Raw genomic sequence first — 17,237 nt, forward strand, 5'->3', positions numbered from 1 at the left:
TTCTACAAGTGTATTTTTAATTGACACAAAGAGTTGCAGATTTATAAGTTCTCTGTAAAAGCCCCTAGAGTCTGGTTACATTAGCAGGAGACTGAGAGTGTATAATGGAGCCTACTGAATTAAATCTTAAAGAAGTAGAAAAGTTACTTGGGCTGAAACTCTAGAAGGCAAATACAAATTGTCTAAATCATGACATAGACAATAAAGTCCATATTATGGGTATAAATTTTAGCCTGGAAATAAAGGTATTCTAAGAATGTGTCAGATATTTATCTCATCACACATAAATTTCAATGAACATGGTAGAATCACATAAAATATAATTAATATCACTTATCGATCATTATGAAATACTCAAGCAGCTTCTTTTATTTCTCCAAAGGCCTATTTGTGACTGCAGCCATTCAGGAGCAACCCCACAAAGAGGGTTATGAGTGAAACAGAATTGAGTCAACTCTGGTTCAGGATCCTGGAGTTCATCACTTCGCTTGGGAATTTGCCAAGTACCTAGCACCCAAGTTTTTAACTTTGGTGCTCTTTATTTAGTTTCCCTTTAATTGATAATCGTTTTTATCTTTATTAAAAATGGCCCCCAATCCCAGAAAGGGAGCGGGAGGGAGAGAAGAAGGGGTGGAAACAGGATAGGGAAGAGCACAAGGAACTATGGTGGAGGCTCCAGGTGCATTGCGGTGGGAGAACCACAGTGACCAGACTGGAGGGGACGTATCCTATCCGGTCAAAAAGTTAACAAGGATATATGAGAAAGACATTTCATTAAAAAAAATAAAATTAAACAAAGAATTCCCTGAAAATATAAAGATGGGCCCTCAAGTAAGAGAATTTGTGCAAAAACCTTAAAAGTCGATTTGGGGAAATATAAGAAAACATAAAATCCAGTAGAAAAATGACTTGGGAGAAAGAAAAACCCTATAAATTACTTTCTTAACTAGCACTTGGCTAATCTGATTTCAGGATGTTAAGTTACAACTGCAAATCATACCATTGAGCATTAAAATGCAACAAGAAACACTCTCCAATTAGGGCAAATTAATCTCCAGCTTAATATGAAACTATATAAAAATCTGAGAATGTATGGGATAGGAATACAATTGATAACTATTTATAATAGCTACAACCACTACTACTTGCAGCTAACGTGTACTGAGTACTATTTATCAGGTACTTGTTATGCATATTCAAGCAAATAAGTACTGCTAATAACATGAATAAGGAAGGGAAATGAATGTCCCCAAAGATTTTAATTGCTTATTTCTGGTATATTTAAGATTTGTGAACATAACCTGATACCAATGGCAAATTATTTTAGTTCTTAATACAAGTAATATGGATTTTGGCTAACTGTTCTTGAAGTCATTTCAAACAGTCTGAAAACAAAATATTCTTACTGTTAACACTCTCGGACGCTCTAGAGTTAGATTTTGCATTTATATGAAGAACTTTAATATTGAAACAGTCATCTGTTGGTGGCATTTTTGAAAGTAGGGAAATGGACTAAAATTATTTTAGAGGGATTTCTATTCATGTGTACAGGTGTAACATCAAATTTTATTTATTTTATATTCAAAGAACGGGTTTATTAGAAAGGAAGAGAAAAGGTCATTTGCACAGACACAAGTGGGCAGAAAGAGCAGCCTAACAGTATTTATTTTTAAAAGTATACTATAAAATAGTAAGTAATTTAAGAATTTTACTGGAAGTTCAGATAGAAACTGTTTTCCATCAAATTATTGGTATCACCATATGGGATAAGAAAAACCACAAGTTTGGAGGAGTTTTTTTGAAAAATGAGCTCATGTACTGCTCTAAAGTAGACAATGCTCATTTCCTTACTGGATTTTAAGTGCCCATTTAGGGTGGGAGAGCTGATTCAGCTTTTTACTTGAAAAGCAGAATCAATCAGTCTGTCTACATAATAACACAGCTTAAGAAAAGGTAAACTATCTCTGAAAATACAGACTTTGAGCTCTTCTGTCTAGATATATTTTCCATTCAGTTCAAAAGTTTAAATTCTTATTTCACCTTGAATTTCTTGTATCTTACCCATGTTATAGCTTTAATGTTATCTCAGTGTTTCCTTTTTTTTTTTTTAAAGAGTTATTTTTATTTTATACAAGAACTGGGAAGCAGGCCAGATGCACGGGAGGGTGAGAGAATTCACCAGAGCCAGAGCGGGGAACAGAACAGGCAGACTGACGAAGTACAGTCTGAGGGGAGCAGCGGGCGGCAGGAGAGGTCTGCACGCCATGTGGGGCCCTCGCCGGCGGCCAGGGATCAAACCTGCGCTGCAGAGGCTGCGGGCAGCTTTGCAGCCCAATGCTCAACTGCTGCGCCACCAGGGGAGGCCCTCAGTGATTACTTTTTATTATTTCTTTTATCTGAATTATTCTAATACATATCCAATTTTAAATGAACACATATTCATTATAAAAAAAGAAAGAAAAACAATGAATATAGGAAAATAAATAATTAAGAAGTAAAAGTTACTTTTTACCACTAACACCCTCTACCACTCCAGGTAACCATGAGAGTCATCTTGGGGTTTGTGTCCTCCTAGATGTTTTTGTCTTCATAGGTATAGGTACACATGCATGACCATCAATTCTAACATGTAGTTTTCTTCTTTCTAAATTATTTTATTTTACATACTCTTCTGAAACTTTTCTAATTTCTCTTGAAGTTTCTTGCTGATATCTTTCCAGGTCAGTAGAAATAAATTGTTCTAATCTTTTTTTAAAAAGATTTATTTATTTATGTATACATTAACTGGGATACAGGCCAGAGGTGTGGCTGGTGAGAGGATTCACCAGAGGCAGAGTGGGGAGCAGAACAGGCAGACTGACTGAAATACACTGCTGAGGGGAGCAGTGGGAGAGTCAGGAGAGGTCTGCTGCCACCAGGAGGGCCAGTCCCTAGCTGGCTGGGGATCAAACTCGTGCTGCGGACTGCCACACAGGCTGTGTCTTAACCCTTTGCACCACCAGGGAGGTCCCTGTTCTAATCTTTTTAATGACTGCAAGGTATGGCACTGTTCTGGTATCTTTAGTGTGAACAACTGTTAGTAAGAAATAGTTACATTTGGAGGACAAAAGAGATGAAAGTGTTTTCATATAAAGTCTATTTTTTAATTAATAATTAGAGAAATTTATATACTGTGCTCTATAACGTCAGCTTCTTCTTTACCACTACAATGTCATTTTAATTTTGACTAAGAAGCCCAAGTAGTTGAATCATTAAAGGCATTGCTCACTTCTATGCATAGAATGCTTGAGAACTACTTCATTCTTGGCAGTGAAAGATATGACATGAAAGAATACACACTATAATTTTTGTAAAATGATCAATGATTCATTAGTCAGAGATTCAGAGTCACATTTAATACTGTGTTTCATTCAATGAGAACCAGATTTGCACATGGTATAGCACAGATGTTGGAGTCAGAAGCACTAGTCTGCATCTACTCATCTTTCAAAGTTCATCTAAAACATCACCTATTCTACTTTTTCCTTCTATAAACAACTGCCAGCTGGGTCCCAGGAAAGGCTATAACTTTGGTATGCAGGAGATCAGAAAGCCAGAAAGGTCTAAGAAAGAAGAAATAAATTTCACATTTCCGGGCAAAAGGATTGCTGTGAACCAGTGGTTCCCAAAGTGTGGTCGGTGGACTCCTTGGGCCTCACATTTCTGAGACTGTGAGATCAGAACTTGTTTTGCAGAAACACTGAGATGTAACTGAATCTTTTCATTGTGTTGACTTTGCACTGGTGGCGTAAGACAATGATGGGTGAAACCACTTGTGCTTTAGTTTGAATCAAGCCAGCGGCACCTACTGCACTCACAGTCCTTACATGCTCTACTGCTGTGCACAAGCAGTGATGAAAAGAGAACAAATATCTCTACCCAGAAATACCCTCAATGAAACAGTATCAATTAATTCTATTTAAATGCTGACCCTGTGAGTTCGTGTCAGTTTATTATTTAGTGTGACAAAGCAGGAAGTACAAATAAGGTACTTCTACTGTATGCTGTATATGTGGGTGTACATGTATGTACATACATGTCTATGTGCAATATGCATATAGACAGATATATGTATATAGCTAGATTTTCACCATATAATTCACCTAAAACAACATATGGCTACAGATTAAAGACATGTGCATATATGAAAATCCACCTGCCAAAAACATACTAAACAATATCGGATGCTACTTTTCTTAATATTTTTTGTTTTGTTGTCAATTTCTATAAAAATATGTTTTTATATCAATGTGAACTGAGTTTATTTTAAATAAACTAATAGATATGTATAAAATGTCTGTTTTAATTTCCAATATATTAAAAATCTATAGACACAATCTCATTAACCAAAAACTCTTTGGCATCTTCCATGTTTAAGGGGTCACAAGCCCAGGAAATGTCAGAACCACCACACAAGAGAAAAACATTTGGCAATCAAAAACACTGTCTGTAACCAGGACAGGGAGATAATAGCAAAATAGTGGGGGCAAAGATCAGACCACAGGAGATCAAGAAGGCAAAAGGGGTGACAAAATGGACAGAGTTCAGAGTCCTTTTGCCTGGAGGAAAGACCAACGCCTGGACAGTGGACAGAGGAGAGGCAGAGGTGAGAAGGGTTTTAGAATAGAGCATGCTTTTGAACTGAGGAAGAGATGCCATAGAGAAGTTAAGGATGAAAGTGAGAAAAGGGTTCTCTGAAAAGCAACATCCAAGAGGCAGTGCGAGGGGCTGGAAGGCAGGGTGCAGTGAGGAGGGGTGTCTGGAACCCAGCAGCCATCTGGGCAGGAGATGAGATGGCATCTGAGCCCCCTGCCACGTACTTGGTATGTACTGTGGCCAGCAAAGATGGCCTTGACTTTCTTCTGACTGCCAGCGCGAAATGCTCTTACGCTTGTAAAACACAAGAGTAGGCAATTCTTAACCTGAGGCCCTTTTCAAATTCTACAATTTGTATTCTACAAAAGAAAAATAATGCAGGGAGGTCACTGTTTAAGTGACAGAACTGGTGCCATTTATTATGATCAAATTAAAGACAAAACCCAAGAAGCGGTGGGGTTGGTATCATTATCCACCCACCCTGACTGAGGGCCGGTCGTCAGCGTTCACATTTCCTACATGAAAAATTGGGACAGAGTCCAACAAAGGGTTTCTTTTGAATCTGTGAATGCATTTTTTTAACAGATTTTTAAAAGACACAAAATCAAATCACCCCTAGTTATACATCCTATAAATTGGCTTAACTTTAAAAGAATAAAAATGTACAAAATAAGGACCTGTCTGGGAATTCTGGGGCATGAGGCTTTTGGCCAGGAAAGCTTCAAGTATTTGCTTTAGGACAGTATAAAGGACATGGATGAAATACTCCCTGTCCTCAAGCTACTTATAATGTACATAATTGAGCAGTTGCAAATGACTGAAAATCATATTTAGACGCATATCTAATTTTTGCTATGAAAAATTCCTGAAATCTCTTCTATCTCATTTCCCATCAACTTACAATTTCATTTAAAAAAATTCCCTCATCCTTTATTAGTCATGGTATATGCCACTACCAGTCCTCAAGAACATAATAAAATAGCCTTCAATTTAACAATGATATTATAATCACTTTATATTTCCAGAGCTACTTTATCTTCCTTTCTAACTGGAGCTCTGAGAGTACTTTTATAAGAAGAGCTTAATTTCCTTCTACCCTGAGATTGGTAAAGAATGTTTTTGCCAAATGAATAGCAAATCCTGAAAGTTGTCAGTTTAGAACATGTGAATATCACATGTGTATGCTCTATATTATTTTTCCCTCCATTCAGCCATGATGTGCATTTCTACACTTCTGGAACTTACGCTATCACATCAGTTAAGAGTCAGTACTTACACGGTGACCAGAAAAGGAAAGAGACAACATGGCATGCAGTGCTGACTGACCTGCTGATTGAGGGACTTGACAAGGATAGTCAAGTTCAGTAACAGGGGAACAATTTTAACAATGGAAACTTCAGTGATATTTCTCCTCCCAAACCTTAAAAGGAGTCAGCTCTACTTTCTTAGTGTCTGGGCAAGTTTTAACTAAGATTGCTGTATTATTTATAATCCAGGCAATTAAATGTAAATTACTCAGAACCCTCTGTACCTCTGCCTCATAATAATAATCCTGAGTGCTGGGTGATGTCTATTTGAAGGTCAACTAGGAGAGTAACAACAGCAAAGCCAAGTCTAATGAGATGGGAGAGAATGTAGAGGAATTCATTTCTGAAATGTTACCTTCCTGTACTTCTTACTTTACTTATTCATAAAAAAATCAATTCATTGTTGTAACCATCTTGTTGCTAATATATCTATGTTCTAAAGAAGAATGCAGTTTAACTCCTATGTAATAATCTAGCTTTATATGTTAGAGAGATAAAAAATCTGACAGAACTACTTTGTTTAACTGTTTTGAAGGATATGTATGCTATATTCTTACAAGGACATTGAAATCTATGCAATTTCCTAGTATTATTAATGGATGTATTATATTATTAGTTATATAATATAATATAGATGATATATTACATAGAATATATTTAATATCCTTGGAAATAAATTGTGAATTATGAGGACATATTTATATCTGTGACTACAAATTTTATATAGCAGTTTAATTATGTAACTTTTAAATCATTTACTAAATATACTATAGAAAAATATCTACAGATAAATAAACTACTCCAAGAAGATCTAGGATATATCAGTTAATACAAAGAAGACTTTATTTTTAGAAAATAATTATAGTTGGAATTCCACTTATAATGATTTTTTATGTTTCTGTGGCTTTCAAAGTAAAAATTAAAATGTGTGTGTATTTCACAAAACATATATGCCCATACACACATTTATATGTACACAGATAGCACATAAAGGACTCAGGGAAGTTTATAGAATATAACAGAATAAAAAGATAGAAAGTGAGGTCCAGATAGGCAGCTCTCTGATGGTTTAGTTTTATCTAGGGATATAAACTAGAATATGTGGAGGAATAAATGGATCATGTGTTTTTTTAATACTAGCTTCTAAGTTTTGCGGTTTTGTTTTGTTTTTTAAAACTTGGTTTCATGTAATAGCCGATTAATGAATAGTTTGAAGTTAAAGTCTTCAGTGGTCATTCTGTGAGTGTCTAAAAGTAAGTCCTTAAAAACTACTGGTGCATCACTGGAATGTATGAGTTGAAGGAATGTTTCAGGTTGTTTCCTCAGAAAGTCTGAATTTATTCAACATGTAAATAAATAAGCATTCACAGATCTAAGATTTTATAAAAAAACATGGCCCCCAAGAGTAATGACTCAGATATTGTTGATCTCAACTTTGGATGATCTGAGTGCTAGTTTTCAAACTTCGGTGTGCCAGAGACTCATCAGAGGAGTCCTTCAGCGCAGCCTCCGGGGCTCCATGATGGTCTGATGTTGTGACTCAGGTGGAGGCTAGACCTGAGGAAATTCCCTTGAAGGCAGCCCAGGAACACTTAGGGATCAATACTGCCCACAGGTTGTGACAGGGAGTAAGCATTCAATACTGATTTTTAAGTTCCACCTTCTTATCTGTGTTCTGAGTTCTTTCAACTAATAGGCACTGAAAGTACTTTGGTTAATATTTAGCTGAGCTACCACTCAACACTTTCATAAGTCACGAAATCTCTACATGGTCTATGAAGACATATATTTTATCTTTAATCAGAGGATTCACAACTTCTTGTTGATCTCAGTGCTACAAACAGCTGTTTCCACTTGAGCAACTTCTTATCCTGCCCACACTGCATCTGGACTGTGAAAGGGCCGCTCCCCTTTTGCACACTGGCTGCTCAACTTAGAGACAAATTTTGGGCTTGCCTCTGGCATATACTTAGCACTTCTGAGTTCATGTTGGCTGTGTCTTTCATTCTACTCTTATTTTCCTTTGACTCAGTTCCCTCACTATTTATATCTTATATTAACTTTGAAAGCTGCTTAGAATATTTTATGAAATAAGGTAAGTAGAGATCATATATCTATATAGCTGGGAAAAAAGATGCAGGTTAAAATTGGATAACAGAACAATGAACTATGAATAGGAAGGGTTGGGTTTTATCTTGGAGCTACTTGACTAATAAATATCACTAGCTAATTCTCCAAAAAGATGTTAATTTATATAATGCCTTTCTTAAGGAATTTGTGAGAATGGGCTTGAAAGCTGTTGGGAATTTGTAAATGGTATAAATAAAAAAAAATTACAATCCTTTTGTATCATGATAATTACACATTGCAGTAACCTCATGTTTCAATATCAGGATGTAAGGTTTGGTCAATGATGAGAAAGAATGCCTATCAGATTTAACAGCATTTGTTTTCATCTATTTTTACTTTCAAGCCAAAGACAGTACCAGAAATCTTAACAATTGATAGAAATGCTGTTATATGAACAAAATCAGAAAAATCAAGTTTTGTTATTAATCCTCTTTTCTTTCAATGAATTTACAATTTGTAGCTTAAACTTTAAGATTGTTTTGACTAAAGATGCCAGAGAACAAAGAAATTCAGTTAACATTATAAGTGAACAAATGAATTCATCACTCATTAAAATGTCCAATGTCATTATATGAACATTAATAATTGGAATGAATAAACAAACAAACCTGAAGTAATAAAACTGATTATTAGTATATAGCAAAATACAGAAGTTAGCCTAAGCTAAAGCCCAAGACTTTTATGATGACAATAAAATGGAAATTTTATTTTACTATGCAATCTCAGAATAATTGCCAAATTATTGAAGATCTATATAAAGATCACCTTCATAACATTAACTAAAAATTATTTAATATTTTAAAACATAAACCAATTTTTTACATATATGGAAATGCTAATAGTCTGTACCTTTTACACTTATAAAATACTTTCAAATATACATTAACTAATTTCACATATATATTTTGGGTTCTCACATGATTTATTAAGATGGAGAGACTCACAGAAAGCTAACATTTTCTAAGTACCTAATTAGAGAGCATTTTGCTGACTCTTGACAATACCATCTCATTTAAAAAAAACACAATGAAATTTTATATTTTTTTATGATATACCAATCATAGCAGCTGAATATGGCTATAGAACAACATTATAGGGGTTAGCCTACATTTAAACCCATAGTATCATTAAGAAAGGGTAAAGAAAAGGAAAAGCTATAAAAAGATTATATTAATATCACATAATTAAACCACAGACATTTATGTTATGGACTGACTGGAATTTCATATTTAGTGAAGGGCACTTATTTATAAATAGATTGCTGATAAGTGGGATAAGGCACCTATTACAATGGTGTGGACATTGCAAATATTCAACAAAACATCTAACTTCTGTTGATATACAGATATCTTTGTTGCTATTCATTGATCAACTTAGTATAAATCAGTCAACAGGTAATGTGGCACTGACCTATAAAAACTTTGAGGTGTCATTAAACTTAGTGTTCTCTGAAATCCTCCACAATTTACTGTCTGTTCCAACTAATAATAATTTAGCATTTACTATATAATCTTATAGTGCTACTCATCTTCCTATGTTCATGGATTAACTCTTAAATAAATGAGCCTGTGTGGCTTATTATCTTTACAGTTCTAATAATATCAACATAACTTAAAAAGAGGGAGTCAATAACTATTAATTACAAATCTGGTATTATGTAAGATTATGTCTTATTGACTGTGTTCTGGCCAAAGAATTACAGATTTTTTCTTAAAATTTCCTGACTCCCATTGTGTATAGAACAATGTCCAAATATCTTTGTATGGAATTCAAAGCCCCATATTCTGGCATTATAGTAGATTTCCATCCTCAGCCTGCATTCCAAACATTACTACACAGCATTTACCAGACTCACTGTACATTTTGATGCCTCCAGACGTTTGCCAATCTGGTTCTTTCTGCAATTCAAGATGGCGCACACCAAATATTCTGCAAAGCCCACCTCCTCGCCTCTTCTTTAAAGCTTTCCCAGAACCAACCACGATTCTTACCACCACTGTCCTACAGAGGACAAATCCTTTCCTCCATTTGGCAGTCACTTTTATTTTTATAGCATTTTTCACACATATTATTATTAGTCTGCATTCTTCTTTATGAAACGTTCTCAGACTCCCTTACCCAGAGTTAAGCCCTGCATTAATTCCTAGCTCTGTCCCTGGTGTGTATTCCATGCCAGCACATAACATAGCTCCCAATAAACTGGAATTATTTATCTTTATAATGACCTGCCCTATTAGACTCTGTGCTCCTTGAGGATAACATCTTATTCATCATTGTACCCCCAGGGCCTAGCTAATACTTGATACATAGTAGGTATTCAATAAATGGTATCAAATTAATAAGCAAAAATCAAAATGCTTTCTGCCAAATCAGAGAAAACTGATACTGAGTGTTCAGTTTAGACACATGTCTCCTTAGCATTCAAGCAGAGTCCTTACTCTCTAGTGATTAAACAAGAGTAAACAAAGTGGATAGGCAGCAAGCTAAGCTGATTTAAGGAACAGTTATATGCTGCGCAGGAAGGCTTCCAGCAAAGGGGAAAGACAGGCCCTTCAAACATGGAGCAATTTCCTCACAGTAACTCCAGGAGACTTATTTACATGGCAGTGACTGGTGCTATAAGGAATGCTTTGCTGACATTCGGTAAGATAAGTGCTAACAAAACTGCTTCATCAACTCCACTAAGAGACAGATCCAAATCCACATTTTCACTTGGACCTTTCCTTGGAGAACAATCAACTGAAAATACAGCACTTACATGCATTAACATCAATTATTGGTATGAAAAGATTTAATACATGTGATTCTTAACAAAAAGAACACAGCCCAGAATTAAGTGGGAAAATGACAATATTCTAACATGCCTGATGTCTCTAGCAAAAGAAAGTGTGCTCGATATCAGAGCATATCTGTTCTTGTTTTCACTTCTGAGTGGTCCAAATCAGAAACAGCAAGATGAAGACCCTGGGCTATTAAGGCTTATTGTGAATACAGGGAAAGAAAGAATTCAGAATACTGAATTAGGTGAATAGCCTCTAATTCAGCAGACACTTGCTGAGACATCAGGAAATCCAGAAGACAAAGATGCTTAGAGTTAACACCACAACTCTCAGGCAACTTACAGTCCAAGGCAAAGCTATCTACGACAAAGAACTAGAGCAGAGCAAAGAGAACTAAGGCCACCACTAAACCTGTCTCACAAAGAAAAATGTTAGGTAGTTACACCTCCTTGTCACGTAGTCTACAAAATCTGTGATCTTCAACAGATTTAAACACTACTTCTACTGATTAGATGTAGGCAGAAGATTTCCAAATAAAATGTCCCTCAAGCTATAAACCTTTTGAGAACTAAAAACTAATCTAAAAGAAAAATAAACACTGTTACTATATTTGGATATTTAAAAAATCTCCATTTCATAAGTTTTATTCTATACACATAAGATTTATACTTAATATATGCAACATTGTTTATAAAAGTTTTAACTGATAGTATTAATAGTTTTTCCCCCCTTATTTTCCCATAGGGAAAACATCTACACTGAGTAGGAAAATATGTAAATCGTCCTGCTGGACTTTATATTAGAAATAAAATTTATCGGCAAAAATGCTGCATCAAGGATTCTATTGGCTGAAAAATATATCTTCTCTTCTCAGCCAGAAGCTGCCTCTGTCTGTAATGTAAACGTTAATGGAGTAATGGACATCAGCATACAAACATATCCAATAGATGATGACTCTTCACTTTTTGAAGTTTTAAGAAAAACCTCTTCACACCTAATGTCAGATGGCTGGTTCTGTTATATTTGCCTTTTGGACCATAAGCTGACTAAATTGTTTCAGAAACTGAGCAGATACGAATTAATAATTGAATTTCTAACTGAGCAAAACTATTAAATCACTCTGCTAAAGTTAAAAAATAATAATTTGTTATAGAAAATGATTTGCTTTACATGCTATCAAAAGCTTCTTTACCTGCAAATGGCTGGGAAACATTCTTGAAGACCTTTCTTTTTAACTAAAGATCCTTCGAGGCAGTACATAATGATGTCCATAACCTTTAAAAAAAAAAAGATACAGATCTAAAATGAATTTCAAATACTTACCTTTATAAAATTTGAATTAACTTAGTACTCATCTACCAGTGAAACTTCTAGACAGTTCAATTTTAATATTTACTTTAAACCTACTGTATACTGATCGAAATGAAATTATATATATTTTATACTATAGGGGAGCCTTTCTCTTGTCTATGAAAAAAACTTATAAGACAGCACAATAAAATAAAGAAACCAGACTTGCTTACTTTAAACACAGTTCAGATATATGTAGTAAAGCCACCGCTTATTCAAGCACAGTACATGTTTCGTTTTATTCAGAATGAAATCTCTCAAAGAAAATGTAACCTTAAAAATGACTCAATACAGGCCAATTCCATGTGAACATTCTGACACTTGAGGAAATTTAAATAAGGTCTCCAAGAAGGGTACAAAAATTAGTTTGTTGTCTTTCTTTCTTTTAAAAAATGCTGGAACTAAAGAGGCTGACTTTTATATCTATACTGATATATTTAACGTGGGCTGGTTACATGTCATTTGAAACCAGAAATTCTTTTTTTTTTTTTTTAAATTCATTTATTTATGCATACAAGAACTGGGTACAGGCCAGAGGTGTGGGGGGGTGGTGAGAGATTCACCAGAGACAGAGCGGGAAACAGAACAGGCAATTTGACTGAAATACACTGCTGAGGGGAGCAGCAGGCGAGTCAGGAGAGGTCTGCTGCACCATGTGGGTAGCTCCCTGGCTAGGGATCGAACTCGTGCTGCAGTGGCTGCGGACAGCTTCATAGGTTGTGTCCTAACCCCCTGCACCACCAGGGAAGCCCAAAACCCGAAATTCTTACCTCCACCAGGAGATCCACAACATCTGTGGGCATCTTTTCAATAAGAATTTCAATGACTCTCAGAATTTCCCCTTTAGCTCGTGCAAGCGCTGTAGTGTGGATATTCTGCTGGGACTGGGTATTGGCTGCAAGTGCAGTGTGTCTGTGCACCTAGAAAAATACGCCACTCTGTAGGATGGTTGACACCTGATGGAGTTTTACATATCTAGCCACGGGTTTATTTTTCATTTACTAATACAATCAAAAAAAAAAATCAACAAGCCTTTTTGGGAGGGTCAAGAAATATTTAAAAAAAATTTTTTTCCCTTACATTGTTATTCATTTTTGTGCAATAAGTGAAAAAATCCTCATAAATCTCCCACTACTGCATCACCTGTGAACCATCACCATAGTCCCCTGTGTTCTTCCCTCCCATATTTTGACCTCTCCCCCAAACCCCCCCACCCACCCCCATGTCTTAGATCTACAGTTAGCTTGCAAGTTTTGTCTTTTGTTTGGGGACCAGGGAGCAGTCAAGAAATACTTTTCACTACAGAAGAAAATTATTTAGTACAATACAAACTCAGTAAGCTTTCTCAAAGTTCTATAAGTTACTGGAAATTAGATGAGACTTGAACTCGATATTACCATGATGTTTTTGAATAGAGGCCCACTTTAGATTTGTGAATTTGGTATGTTTGCCACTGAGGAAGGCGGCAGCTGGGGGATACCTGCAAGTGTAAGAGGGGATCCTTGTTCTCAAGTAATAACATGTAATAAGTGATGCTTATAGAATCTTACTGTGTCCCAGATATGTTCTAGGTAGTTTACAACAAGTTGAGAAATTGAAATGAACATGCTTCCAAGAGACAATGAGGATTGTAGATAATATCAGTTCAGTGTGATTTTTTCCTGCCTACAAATTGTAAGTCTTACAGTTGAGAGGAGAGAGAGCCTTAATGGGCCCTGCACTAGTCACGATCTATACATACTCTGCTGATGGGAAAACTGGGCAAAAAAATCATGGCTAATAAATCTGTTCATTTATATATATACACACTTTATACAAAAGAGATAAATACACACATGTGTATTTTAAAAACAGTGAAACCTCATTTAATATCATGCCTAATAGAAAAACACACATCCTTGGTCTATAAATTCACTTTAGACTTGAATTCAAAGCCGCACTGCCTGTAGAGACCCACACAATCTGCTACCGGGACTCCTTGCGTGCCCTTAATCTGACTTCCAGTCACAAATATTTGCTGCTTGCCTGTTATGGATGGCTCCAGGGCAGATACAGGCCCACCAGGTTTTAGGTTATGGGGCAGACTCAGAGGTATTTATTTACTATTTTAAAAATTCTTCATAGTTACTGGAAAAACAACTCAAGAGTACTTAACCTACGGACATGAAGTCTGCATGTTATTCAGGCTGAAATGGAACAAACCTTTCCCAAAAAGGTAGGTGGCTTGTCGCCCCTTGCTTCTTCTCCCACTACCAAGACTTATAGGAAAGATCCTATAATTGGTTCATTGTTCTTTACTAGTTTTTCAGTTAGATGTGGGCAATTAGTTAGAACGCTGAGAATGTGGGAATCAATTGGCATTCAAGTCTTTATCTGTGACATGTAATAGGAAAAACAATTAGCAAGTTTATGACTTGAGTTTTTGTTTACAGTTGGAGAGCCAATGTTAATAAGAAGTTTAGTTTTGATTACAGGTAGGTACTTGCACTTGTAAAATGTGAATACTTTTAATGTGTTCTAATTTGAATAAACCTGCTATTATTTCAGGTTGAAAAATTATTGTCAAATCTTTTCAAGTGAATTAAACTTGGAAACAGAAATAAATACAAAGCAAAGGTAATGAAAGCACTGCTTTGGAATCCAGGCATTCATCTCAATACTAAACTATTAACTTGCATTTCTCTAGAACAAACTGGAAGGAATATTTGTGGGCACCGACCCTCAGCTTACAATATCAAATAACTCCTCCTCAAAATGAGTTGGTGGGGCTCATGCCAATTTCTGCTCACCTCTTTGGCTATGGTGGTGATGAAGGCGGGTGGTCTGGCCGTGGCAATGAGCGAGAGGGCATGCCTGGCCGAGCGGGCGGAGTCAGCTGCTGGGCTCAGAGGCAGCCCCATTGTGATGCTAAACAGGGATCAGAAAAAAAGGAAAAAAGAAAAGAAGCATTAGAAATATAGACTGAAAAGATTAGACACAGCTTATAATGTCAGTTCAAGGTCAATGGGAGCACTCAAACAGTTAGAATATAATGGACTTGCAACAATGAGCAGTGATTAGGAGTCAGGGTGTTCTGGCATCAAATACAAAATCGAATAATTAACCGTGAAGATTGAAAACAGTATGTGCATCTGTCCAAAGTGTTAAAAAGTCTTGTTAACAAATTATCAAGTGCTAGTACTGAATACATATCACAATGCTCAGAATAAGGCAAGAATGAATATTGTGCTGAGTATTTTCAATGTTTTTCCTGAAAAAGTGGAAGGTAAGAATTTGTTTATAAGGTCACATTAAAAAGCTCTGTTTTGGGTAATACTGCATATTGAATAGAAGCAAAATTCACTCCTGGCCATAAAATTATCAAATGAATGGAAAATGTCAAAATTATTTTTAGTTTGTATATTACTTTTAGCTTGAAATACTGTCAGCATTGCCAGTTTACTCCACATTTGATCCTTATTGAACCCACGTACTAATCAGCATATTATTTCATATTGATGCAAAAATTATATTAACTGATACTTATTCTAAACATTCTATTAAGAACTCATGCATAGCAGGGTCTAGTCTATATATAAGAATATACGACGAGGGGCCTCACTGGTGGTGCAAAGGGTTAAGACACAACCTATGAAGCAATCTGCAGCCACTGCAGCACCATCCAGGGAGCAACCCACATGGCACAGCAGACCTCTCCTGACTCGCCCGCTGCTCCCCTCAGCAGTGTATTTCAGTCAATCTGCCTGTTCTGTTCCCTACTCTGTCTCTGGTGAATCCTCTCACCATCCACACCTCTGGCCTGTACCCCAGTTCTTGTATGCATAAATAAACAAATCTTTAAAAAAAAAAAGAATATATGATGAAAAAAGACTTTCTAAATGATAAGAATGTCCTGATAGGGTCATGACCCTGTATTCATTACACTCCTAAAACAAAAAATGATTATGTTCTGTTTTCAAGCCCCATTTATTACAATACATAACTAAGCTAAAATGTGGCATGTGATCCACACATCAACTGTATAAGTGTATTTTGTTACTCAGTACGAGATTCAGTTGTAATTTCTTCTTCTAGTTAAATAATTTTAAACTTAAATATCTATATGAAATTATCATAAGATCTGTCCTGCTCTTAGTAAATAATAAGTCAAGTTTCCCTCTGGCCTTCACAGCTCATGTGTGAACTGGATTATGTTCACTAAAATTCTCAAAAAGTTTGCCAATGTCTCCATAATTGATCTAAGAATCATTTTGACTTCAGAATCATTTATTTCAACTTCAGTTGAAAATAAAGATGCAGTAAACAGATGTTTTCATCATTGTTAAAAGAAGTTAAATTGATTATAGAGATTTCTGCTTTTAATTTCTTTGGGATTATAATACTGCTTAAGTCTTTGACTGATAATATAATAGTATCTATTTTTTCCCCACAAACTGAGAATAGGTATGAAGCAGGAACTCGGAGGAGAGGTTAATGCAGGGCCTTCCTCTGTTGTTGTTGTTTTAAGATTTATTTATTTATTTGTTTGTTTGTTTATTTATTTATTTATTTATATAAGCACTGGGTACTGTCAGAAGCGCGGGAGGGTAAGCAAATTCACCATAGCCGGAGCGGGGGGCAGAACAGGCAGAGGGACTGAAGTACACTGCTGAGGGGAGCAGTGGGAGCGGCAGGAGAGGTCTGCACGCCACGTCGGACCCTTACCAGCGGCCGGGGATCAAACCGGCCCTACGGCACTCAACCGCTGTGCCACCGGGGAGGCCCTTCCTCTGGTTTTTACCACTAAAAAGAAAATGTGAAATTACTGAAGAATAAACAGAGGGAATGAATGGCTGAGTGTGTTTCACCAAGGGAGAAGCTGATGTTGTGGGGACCCAGAGGGCTAGAAAGAGGTGTTTGGCAGGAAATGGAGTAGGTTAGCTGGTTCCATTTCTGACTTTACTACTTTTTATTATCATGCTATTCAGCAAAAGGAAAAAAGGATGTTTACTATGTGAATAGTGCTGGGACTAGATTGTGTAATAATGATCCTAGA

General features: G+C 36.1%; 1 protein-coding gene across 2 annotated transcripts in view; it reads right to left on the reverse strand.

The window, feature by feature from the left end:
- The window catches only part of WDR7 (WD repeat domain 7), a 286,826-nt gene that overhangs the window by 64,156 nt on the left and 205,433 nt on the right, over window positions 1-17,237 (reverse strand). For both annotated transcript variants that reach the window (XM_037508477.2, XM_054694021.1), the window contains 3 exons: window positions 14,992-15,109; window positions 12,973-13,122; window positions 12,045-12,127 (listed from right to left, as the gene is read on the reverse strand). In XM_037508477.2, coding sequence (XP_037364374.1) covers window positions 12,045-12,127; window positions 12,973-13,122; window positions 14,992-15,109 — 351 coding nt within the window. The remainder of the gene's footprint in view (window positions 1-12,044; window positions 12,128-12,972; window positions 13,123-14,991; window positions 15,110-17,237) is intronic.

The sequence above is a fragment of the Talpa occidentalis genome, unplaced genomic scaffold, assembly GCF_014898055.3.
Source record: "Talpa occidentalis isolate TD23 unplaced genomic scaffold, MPIMG_talOcc4v2.1 talOcc4.13, whole genome shotgun sequence".
NCBI lineage: Eukaryota > Metazoa > Chordata > Mammalia > Eulipotyphla > Talpidae > Talpa > Talpa occidentalis.